The sequence below is a fragment of the Hyalella azteca genome, unplaced genomic scaffold (assembly GCF_000764305.2).
Source record: "Hyalella azteca isolate HAZT.00-mixed unplaced genomic scaffold, Hazt_2.0.2 contig13406, whole genome shotgun sequence".
Taxonomy (NCBI): domain Eukaryota; kingdom Metazoa; phylum Arthropoda; class Malacostraca; order Amphipoda; family Hyalellidae; genus Hyalella; species Hyalella azteca.
This window is the reverse complement of record NW_025943329.1, coordinates 359,873-371,346: the sequence shown is the minus strand read 5'-3', so window position 1 is coordinate 371,346 and position 11,474 is coordinate 359,873. Positions and strand designations below refer to the sequence as shown.

Here is an 11,474-nt window from a genome sequence, read left to right as displayed (position 1 = left end):
CTACCACCGTCCGTGATTTCACGTTTTCGTCGACGAGAAAATGCGCTCTCTGTCACTCACTGCAGTGAGTACTGAGATATATTTTTTTTTCCTTCGGAGTCAGGGGGGTAATCTACACTTCGTCCCAAACGTTGCCCTCCTTTTAACGTATGTCGTTTTGTGCAGAGGTGACATACTCGTGCCTGGGTACGTGGCACGTGGGTACGATGCTGTACGTCGCTGTAGCAAACCTACAGCACGCTGATGAAGAGGAGAGATACAGGTAACATGTCAACAGTAACGTATGATACGTGGAGTATGTTTCGTTTGATGAAACGTTCTCAACAGAGTTGGGTGTAAGTCAGGTACAAGTGACCTACAGTTTATGATACAGAATTATGTATCAACTAAATTTTAAAAAAATTCCGTTACATATGTAAGAATTATGTTTTAACCTTGCCGTGTGAAAGTTTATTTATTGTATTAAGTATAAAAAATAACAATCTACATGAAAACGTTATGAAGATCATCGCAATCATTAGGTCCCTGAAAAGTTTCGGAGGTCATGTCAATCATTAGGCCTACAAAACGTTTTCATGAAGATACGGTGACTTTTCATGACGTTTTATTTGCTTTTAAATTCGACTTAAACTTGCCCTTCAAAAGACTAATAATATGCATGAGTACTTAATTGCAATGTTATGGCATGTGCACTGAGATACAATGCTACAAATATCATTCAACATAAAAAATGTATTGTACGCTATAAATACATACCAATTTCATTCGCTAGTGGAAATGTTGAAATTTCGGTTAAATAAAAAAACCATTGAAATTTAATAACCTGTTATTTTATGCATTGAATAACATGCGAAATTTAAGCATGAATTGCGCGCTAATTTCAAGCATGGAATGTCATGCAAAATTTATACATTGCATAAAAAAATGACAGGTGCTTCATGCAAGACCTGCAGGAGACGCAACTGGTGATCGGGGCGTCAAAGAACCCTGGCTGTGCAACCCTGTCCTCCCCAGACTCTAGCCCCCTGCTGATGAACCTAACCCCAGGTAGCCCCCTGCTGATGAACCTAACCCCAGGTACCCCCCTGCTGATGAACCTAACCCCAGGTAGCCCCTTGCTGAAGAACCGAACCCCAGGTAGCCCCTTGCTGATGAACCTAACTCCAGGTAGCCCCTTACTGATGAACCTAACCCCAGGTAGCCCCTGCTGATGAACCTAACCCCAGGTAGCCCCTGCTGATGAACNTGCGCGCTAATTTCAAGCATGGAATCGCATGCGAAATTTATACATTGCATAAAAATGACAGGTGCTTCATGCAAGACCTGCAGGAGACGCAACTGGTGATAGGGGCGTCGAAGAACCCTGGCTGCGCAACCCTGTCCTCCCCAGACTCTAGCCCCTTGCTGATGAACCTAACCCCAGGTAGCCCCCTGCTGATGAACCTAACCCCAGGTAGACCCCTGCTGATGAACCTAACCCCAGGTAGCCTCTGCTGATGAACCTAACCCCAGGTAGACCCTGCTGTTAGACCCCAGGTATCTCATGGACACTAAATCCAGGCTCCTCAATTAAACCCTAATCTTTTCCAATTCAAGGTTGACCCTATTAAACCCTATTCTTTTCCAATACCCATCCTGCTCGACAATGGGCACCTCAGTACCCATCCTCCCAACCCTGAGTACCCAAACCCTTATCCCTCTAAAACAAGTGCGCGCTTTTTGTAGGTATCAAAATGAGAACAAAGTAGATGACTTTGAATTACCAGGAGCGAAAGAAACACTTCACTGGAGTGGACATGTTCAATATTTACGTTCCATGTNAAACACTTCACTGGGGTGGAGATGTTCAATATTTACGTTCCATGTCATATGCGCATTGGTACTGCATATTCATTGGTAATTTCTATATCAATAACTGACATTTCTCTTCATAGATTAATCGTATTTCTCTAATATCTCGTGATATGCCATTTACCTGCTGCGGCGACAACCGATTTCGTATGTTAATACCGAATCTTCATTTAATTAATAAGTAATGATGTCGATATAATAGGTATTATTTAGAACTAAAGTTAGGGACCAAATATTTATTTAATCAAAAAGTAATGATATTGATCTTATAAATGATAGTTAGAACTAAAGTTAGGGTTTTTTCCTGAAGTGGTACCTAGCGTGGCAGCGACGTGTACCTTCCCTGGCGAGTACCAGGGTTCGTGGCAGGGTACTGGACGCGGTGAACCAAGGGTTCACATCAACTCCACACACATGGTTCTCGCTCAGTACCGCGGTGCCAGGGAGGTTCGCGTGGTTCACGTCTGTTTAGAGAACCGAGGCAAGAGGTTCTTGCTGGCTGCCGTGCCTGACAACGGGTGGTGAGTGGTTCTGGTGGTCAGGGGTTCGTGAGTGGTTCTGGGGTCAGGGGTTCGTGAGTGGTTCTGTGGTCAGGGGTTCGTGAGTGGTTCGGGGTCTGGGGTTCGTGAGTAAACCGGTGTTGAGGAACCATTATTGTGGTTCAATTGTTCTAACGCTTCTTTTCTGTAGGTCTTCTGTAGTTTATCTATGGATATCTCTTATCGAATATGGTGTATGGTATCGAATATGGTCTCTTGACGATAATATTGCTGCAATTAATAAACTAAATATTTTGTGTGTGTGTTAAAAAAAGCGAACAGTTTGTATTATTTTCATTTTTATATCCAGGTAAATGATGATCATTATCATTTAGTCACAGATATAAATATCATTTATTACCTTGAATATTGTTTTACTGAATATCGTTGTACTATAACACTTATCCTCACTACAGCGATGTAGAGTACGTATGTTACGAGATGTTGTACTGCCACCATAACACTTATCCTCACTACAGCGATGTAGAGTACGTATGTTACGAGATGTTACCGCGGCAACACAACATCGTACGATATCGCTCTGGCCGCCACATCAGCCGCGCGTCCTTTGAGGGCTGCGATCACCGCGCGTTTGGCAGCGGTGCGCGCTGGGCGTACGACACTCTTATTGGTACGTAGGATAAGTGAGCAACCGCGACGCCCGTGCTTTTAGATACGTGCCATGACATACGTGCCCTGCTACATGGTTGAACTATATAAAGTTGACCCACGAGGATTTCCGCCTTTCAGTTCAGCTTTCTTGTTACGTCACTGAGATCGAGAAACGTAAACAATCCCGTTATTCCCATGACGGATTGGTTGACTGGTTTGATAGCTTTTCGGTGATTGGTCAATGCTTGTGACGTCACTGAGATCAGTTACATTACAGGCGAACAACGAACTACATCCGTAAAAATGAACTTCTGATGGGTCAACCTTATACTAGTTCAACCAGGCCCTGCTATACGTGCTATGGAAAGATTTAAATGAAATGTGTATCATGTTTAGCCAAATATATCACCCCCAAATTTGTGTGCGAAGAGCTCGCTTATGGTGATCTAAATAAGAGCATTTCGAACGAAATTGAAAAAGTTGATGCTGAAATAAAAGTTTCGCTGCTGAAGTAAATTAGTTGCTGAAGTTTACAGTGAAGTCCTGCATTACAGCCGACCCCCCGACCTCCGTCCCATGCCCAATCAAAGGCCGGTTCACCGTCTCCCAGAGGGGGTCGATGCCCCTCACCCCCCGCGTGGTGGGGGGCGTGACGGTCTCCCCCATGGACACGTACCCCTGCAGGAGGAGGTACCCCGTGCTGAGTGTGTGTGAGGGGCGTGGGTACACCACCAGTACCTTGGTACTTGATCTCGACGCCTGCGCAGACCTCGACCCCTACGGCAACCCTGTCGTTGTTAAAGGTGAATAATAATTAGTAAATAATACGCTTCCTTCACTAGCTAATAGCTAAAATATCACTAATTTCTCTTCTATATTGTGTAATTCATGAATAATAAATAATTAGTGAATGATATGATTTTTTCGCTAGATAATAGCCAATATATCAATAATTTTTCCTCTATATTTTGTAATTATTGTTTCTATTTCATAAAATTACCAACTATGGTTTTTACCACAAAATATCACTACTCTCTTGCCACAATTTCGGAGTAATAAAGTTCCAATTAAATTCCCGATTGTTAAATGCATCCAGTCTCTATTGATGATTCAAAATGTTACTTCATTCTTGATTGGTGTTAATTGCGATCTACATTAACATGGTAATTTAATATTAAGGTAAATTTTATCAAGTTACTCGATCTGATAATAATACATTCATGCCTAATGCAAAGCTTTTCTACTGAGCGATGTTGGCTGTCTCACGTCTAGCTATGCAACATCTATGCATGCCTATTTCACCTCAAGCTATGCAACATCTATGCATGCCTATTTCACCTCAAGCTATGCAACATCTATGCATGCCTGTCTCACGTCTAGTTATGCAACATCTATGCATGCCTGTCTCACGTCTAGCTATGCAACATCCATGCATCCCTGTCTCACATCATGATACGTCACATCCCTATATCAAAATTTTTAGTTGGTGGCGACCCTGAATTAGGAACCACCTAGGACTCGGACCGAACGTAAATCGGCTTCTCTATGTCTGCTTTTTGGTTTACATTCCGGTCACCGAATCAGACAGCTACCAGAGTCTGCTGAGGGGACTGAGGGGATTCTGCCAAGTCTTACCCTACTCTCAGGAGACCATAAAGTCGGCCAGAAGGTTCTGACTAGTCGCTGATTGCGATCAGTTGGCCAACTGACCCAGAATAACTCTAACGTGAACATAGCAACTCTGCGGGCANGTCACGCTGATGCGCCGCCTTCGTCGTCCTCCGTCTCCGAGTCGTCGTCGGATGTAACGTTGGACGTGTTCCGTCTATTTGCCCTCCTTTGGGCCAGCTGATGCAAGATGCTGTTGCTTGTCACTTGCTGAGGGTAGTTTCCCATTACTGGACATTCCGGGATCTTTCTCAACCACTTGTCCTGTCGTCTCTTGAATGTTGCATGGGTGAACTCCCCTCCTCTCAGCGCTTTTGGCAAGGCATTAAAGAGCCTCGGTCCTACAACGGACAGTGATCCCCTCACGGAGAGTCTGTACTCTTGCCGCGGCTCGGTTATTAAATGGGGGGAATCCTTCACATTCTCCCTCCTTTCGTTGTAATGTGTCACTATTCTAGAGGTCTCACTTTCAAAGTTGGGAGCCAGTCCAGTTATCATCCTCCTAGTATACAATATGATGTACCTCGCTCTTCTCCTCTCCAGGGAGTACAGTTCCAGGTGTTTCAGCCTGTCCCAGTAATTTAACTCCAGTTCTCTCATGCCGCTGATCCTGCACGTGAAGGTCCGCTGGACTGACTCCAGTTAACCACATCGCGCCGGCCATTTAGCGGCGCCCAAAGCTGGCAGCAATACTCAAGATTGGGGAGCACGAGGGCTCTGAAGAGTGTAATCATAGGTGCTGCTTCTCTCGTTGCAAATGTCTGCCAGATCCAACCCATCAGTTGTCTGCTTCGACCGACTATTTCCTCGATGTGGTCATCGAATGTGGCTTCAGTACTCATCAACATTCCGAGATCTCGAACACGTTGCTTCTCCTCAATTTACGTACCATCCGATTCCAAGTAGCGATGTGGCATCCCGATCTCTGTGTCGACTCTGTATCTCATTACTTCGAACTTAGTGCCGTTGAATTGCATATTATTCACTAGGGCCCAATGTTAGGCTTAATACAAAAGGCAATTCACACGAACGATTTTATTTCAAAAACGTCGCCGCTCGAAGCAGCTTGGCGCATGTCACAGACGACATTCTCATAGAAAACAACAGCTTGAGCTTGAGAAACGGACGAAAACTAACCCCAACATAACTGTAAAAGAAATGAACGAAACAGTAGAACGCAAGCTATGTCACAGTGATCAATATCCGAACAAAGGTTTCAACAATGGAGCAAAGGTAAACTAACAATGCTTCAAATTGAATCAAACACACACCTTAATAAACAGGTAAATGAATAAAGATAGATGAGATTCTTCCGTGTAGCAGAAGAAGTCGGACCGGCCTCTCGGGAGTTGCAGTTATTCTTAAAATAGATTGCTACCGCTTTAAATCCAGTTAATATGGAGAATAATAACTAGAGCTCAATTATTGCTCAATATAACATTTATCTCGATCACTAAACCAACCTTAAAATATTTGGATACAAGCTGAAATTCTAAGTGGCATTTTAAGTGGCCATATACAGGGAAATTTAGTAGTAGTATATAGGAGAAAGGCAGAATCCGACGCAAACGCAATTACAGTAAAGATTAAGGAAGAACTTCGTCCTTCCTCTCAGTTAAGGAATATTTATTAAATAGTTTCATCGTTATACGAAATTCAAAGGCCACAGGCAAATAGACTAATTTAAGTTGAAGGCAAAGCCCAAGCGCGTTCGGAGTCTAGCCTTCTAAACAAAGAAGTTCGAACATGCAGTTAAATGCAAAAAATAAACCTAACGAAAACTAAGAGTGATCACTCAAACGAAAAATAAGATATTAGCAAGGAATGGCTTAATAAATCATGAACTCCTGACGGAACAACACTGCAGTGGTCGTCACTGGCTCAAGTTGGAATGTTGTTGTTGTTGTTTTGTCTGCTTCTTGAGGAAGTGGAGTCGTCCTCCATACACCTCACGGCTCAAAAGGCTCCCCCGTCTGNAAGGGGAGAAGTGTATAGAGCAATCAATCCAAGGTGGCATGGGTGACAGCAAGTCTGCTTCACAGCCCCTAAATGACAAATTTAAATCACCAAGAGTCTTCCTTGCTCGGAGCACAAAATGTGGAACAAAAATTGTACCTGCCCAAGGCCGGTCTGTCAATGCTGTTGGATCAAAAAGGTTACTATATGTTGGCATACAGTGAGGCAGCTCTTGGAGGCGGCAGAGGTATCGCAGCTGCACTAGCTGGCGGTGAAACCTCAGAGGGGGTACATCACTTTCCACCTCCAGAGAAATTATAGGGGAGGTCTTCCTTGCCCCAACGGCTAACCTGATACATCTGTTCTGAATTTTGTTTAGTTTCTCTAGATAGCTATTTGCCGCTGTCTCATAAAATCAAGTTGGAATGTTCACTATTTACAGGTCCCTTCCTATCTTAAGACTAAGAAAAAGAATCGTCAACTTGGACGATTCAAGAAATACGGAATTTTCTAACACCAAGCGTAGATTGTCGACAAGTCATCCTGTAACCTCTTGCAGTCTAGGTTCTATGAGATCCTCATCAGCACTCTTGTATCGTCCGCAAATGACGAAGTAGATGCCAGGGTAAGCTCCGAGTCGATATCGGCGACGTGGATGAGGAAGAGGATCGGTCCAAGCACCGAGCCTTGTGGCACTTCGCTTTCCACCCTCGCTTCTCTCGATTTCGAGTTCCCAATTTCGACAGTTTGTACTCTATTGTAAGGAAGTTGTGGATCCACCCTAACAGGTTTCCTCCTACCTCCAACAGCCTCAGCTTTTTGAAGAGCACCCTATGGTCAACTATGTCAAAAGCTTTAGCAAAGTTCAGGTAGACTATATACATACGTCCACGCCAGCTCCCTCCTCCAGCAAGGCAACAAGGCAGTGATGGCCGGTGATCCAATAACGGTGAAAAACAGGAACGATTTCGCCTGAAACCATATTGTCCAATATTATACAGGCCAGCCTCTTCCATTTACTGGACAACCCTCCTGATCACTACCATTAAAAAACCTTGATGACCTGTGAGGTCAAGATCACCCCTGGGGCCTCCCTAACCCCAAGGTCACTCCCTCGGGTCTTGAGGTCTGTCCCTCGAGCCTCCTTTGTGGATTGGAGTTATCAGTCCCACTTTGAGGCCCTCTGGGATAATTCCCTCCGTCATCGAGGATTTCCAGAGCATTGTGAGCAGAGCCTTCAGGGCTCCAACACACACCGCCGGAGTTCCATCCGGTCCTGGTGCTGAAAATGTCGCCAGATCTTTGATACTTATTTCCATATCTTCCGGTTCAAACTCGCTGTTGGGTGAGTGCAGTGCACCGATGTTGTGTGAGTACTAAGCTTTAAAAAGGTCTTCTCACGGTAGCGTACGTCGTGTAACGGATATCGTCCATAGAAAATACAGATCTCAGCATCGATAATATACGCCGGAATGGGCACCTCCATCGACTTGCTATTGTATCGCGTATAGGAGAATTTCGCTGTACCTGGAAAAAGTTCATGCATGCCAGTGATAAATGTGAGGTTCGGCGGTGTTGGGTTATTACAGTTAACTATTAACTATTACCAGTAACTACCTTTATTATTCACGTTCCTCATGATTATTCATTCACCCGAGAAACCGAAAGTTTGCTTAACTTTGAATACCGTATGAGTTGAGAAAACGTAAATAACTTGCATGGGCTATCACGCCATTTAAAATTCCTGACCCGTAGTGCTATCCATTGCTTAATACTCGCATTTTGCAGTCCCATTTTCATTTAAAGTTTGGTGGTGGGGCGACTATAAAAGCTTTGTTACGCCATATCTTCATTAGATCTTAAAATAAACTTCTTTATATGTTGTTTCAATCCGTTTAAATTAATTGATTTCCTTGTAGGAAATTAATCAGTCAGTATGATTTCAAAATGCTAACAAGAAGCCACGCAAAAATTCGGAATTCGTTTAACATAATAAATATATAAATCAGATTTTATTGCAGCCGCTCCTTTTGTAACTAGACAAATAAACATATTCGAAATTGCAATCAAAGAATTTTTATTGCGTGAGTGGAGTTTCAGATGCCGCTTCATTGCAATCGTGCTGCAAACTTGCGTGTGAGTGGAGGGAGGCTAATGATTTGACACGTTCCAGTCACTAAAATTGTCGTGCAAATTTTCCTGATGCAGCAAATTTAATTTTCAAGTTTACCATGATGCATTCCAGTGATTATTTCCTCATAGATGTCCTCGGGCGCTGTAGAAGTTGTTCAAATAATGCTAGCATTTACAATGTAAATTTAATTTATGCCTTTGCATTTTATGAATATACATTTCACCTATTTACATTATAAAGCTTGCCTAATTAATGCTTACATTTTCCGTTGTTTTACTGTACATTGGTACGTAGGGCTACCAGCGCGTATCACTGTACATTGGTGCGCAGGTCAACCAGCGCGTATCACTGTACATTAGTGCGCAGGTCTACCAGCGCGTTTCACTGTACATTGGTGCGCAGGTCTACCAGCGCGTATCACAGTACATTGGTGCGCAGGTCTACCAGCGCGTTTCACTGTACATTGGTGCGCAGGTCTACCAGCGCGTATTGGTGCGCAGGTCTACCAGCGCGTTTCACTGTACATTGGTGCGCAGGTCTATACCAGCGCGTTTCACTGTACATTGGTGCGCAGGTCTACCAGCGCATTTCACTGTACATTGGTGCGCAGGTCTACCAGCGCGTATCACAGACAGAGGTACGCATGTCAGCGTCCGTGGGTTCAGCGTGTGGTGCACTTCAGACTCACGAGTCGAGCTGGTACAACTTGTCTGCTCAGCTGTCGCTCACGCTCACGCTCACTGAGCGCCTGCGTGAGTAGTGCTATGAATAGTTATGAGCACCAAAGCTTGAGAGATTAAACTCAAAAGATGTTCTCAATAAAACTGGCATTATTTTTAACCAAACATGAATAGTTATGAGTAAATCATGTAATATTATATTAATTCATACTGTAAATAGTTCAAGATAGCATTAACAAGTAGATAATTAATTAATATGTGTGCTCACGCTCACTGAGCACCCGCGTGAGTATTGATAATGATAGTAATAAACAAATAGTAAAATGAATATATTATTTCATACATGAAATTCATACAAATAACAGTTACTAGATTGGTAATTAATAGTCTGCTCAGGTTGCACCACGCTCACGCTCAGTAATCGCTCACTTGAGTAGGAATATCTATAGTAGTAATAAAGACCAGGTGTTAGATCATTAATGATTAGCAGTTAATTGCTAATAATTAATTACCATTTCATCTATGTCAATCTCACCATGATAGTTGTGATGATAAATGTGATTATGTTGTAAAATTTTCCTTTTTTGCTGACATGCCAACAGACGTTGGGAAATAGATTGCATGCATTTATGTGTCTTCTGAACAAATGATTTGCCTAGCATGATACTGATAGTGATGATATTTATTCATAGTGACAGCAAAGCCATTACAAAAGACATAAAGCATAGATTATATATTATTGTATTGTATCCATGCAGACCGGGTGGATGATAGCCTCGCTCCACAAAATAAGATGGGTCTCTTATCTTCCTCAGTGACAGAGCAGAGGAGCTTTTGTAGGGCTAGCCTAGGCCTTCTGATCATGAAAATATGTAACCTGCTCTAATAAACTGCCTATACTCTGGACCAGCTGTCTCACATGTCCTGCTGTTTGCTAACATTTCGGCGTCTCGATGATGTAGGAAATTTGCGTATTATTTCTGAATCAATGATTATAATCAACTGCGTTGTTAGGGTGGGATTAGCTATTGTTACTCTAATATTTCAGCTGATTGTAGCGCCAGCACAGTTTGTTGTTTGTTTAATTGACTTTGATCTTCGTTGTTCTGGATTATTGAATTGTTCCCCGTCATTATATATGGTTTCCCCCTCTAGCTTCTAAGTCATTTCTTGAGGTACATTCTGATTTCATTAGTAGTATAGTATCTTCGGCATTAAATAAATAGGCCTGGATAGGCCTGTCGCCGATTCTTGTACATTTCTTGAATTCTTGATTAAGAAGCCTTACTAAATAAGTCTCCGTCTAGCGGATCGTTATAGCTAATTGAATGAGCAAAATTATCTGCAGATGATCAATGCCCAATGGAAGTGGACGTGGGAGAAGATCACCGAAGATCTGACCCGAGATCGAGATCCTTGCCCGTCGTATTTGAGTTCTTCAGCAGCGAGGCCCGCCCTCGGGCCTCACTGGTGTCCTATTTCCTAGTCAACCTTGTAATATTATTTGTCGTTATTGTAATAACTCATTATCATGGTTAATGAGTATGTAATTGTATGGATATTTCTCTAAATTTGTATTAGGTATTATATGACTCAATTTATGTTATTTATGCTGCTTCATATGCGTGTTAATTTATTATTTGTATTTGTCCTTATTCGTATACGGTATGTCCTTACTTATTATTCTTTGATGCCAAGTATTTCTTTAATTAAACTTATATATTTTAAAGTTTGTGTTTGTCTCACGTATCTATGACGCAACGATTTCCTAATAAATTTAGAGGCAAATTCATGTGTCTATTTATTTAACAATCAAGTTGATTAATTTGAATGGCTCTGTTGATGATATGCTGAACAATGTTGGGGCCATGGACCGAACATTGATTTACTGTTGATTATATTTTTTTTCAATTTCTGAAGCGGATGGCATTCTACAATTGGGACAATTCATAATCTAATGTAGAAATGCTCAATTAGATATTATAATTTTTATAAGACCAACAATTGAAATACACTTAAAATTATATTCGATCT

The 11,474-nt window shown here is 42.3% G+C and overlaps 1 protein-coding gene across 1 annotated transcript in view; it reads left to right on the top strand.

The window, feature by feature from the left end:
- LOC125178873 overlaps positions 1-11,330 on the top strand; it is a 16,580-nt gene extending 5,250 nt beyond the window's left edge. Inside the window, exons 5-11 of the mRNA XM_047883649.1 lie at positions 166-262; positions 932-1,047; positions 2,162-2,372; positions 2,870-3,021; positions 3,557-3,805; positions 9,261-9,512; positions 10,789-11,330. Of these exons, the coding sequence (XP_047739605.1) occupies positions 166-262; positions 932-1,047; positions 2,162-2,372; positions 2,870-3,021; positions 3,557-3,805; positions 9,261-9,512; positions 10,789-10,979 (1,268 nt within the window). The 3' untranslated portion in view covers positions 10,980-11,330. The remainder of the gene's footprint in view (positions 1-165; positions 263-931; positions 1,048-2,161; positions 2,373-2,869; positions 3,022-3,556; positions 3,806-9,260; positions 9,513-10,788) is intronic.
- Positions 11,331-11,474: the final 144 nt, after the last annotated feature.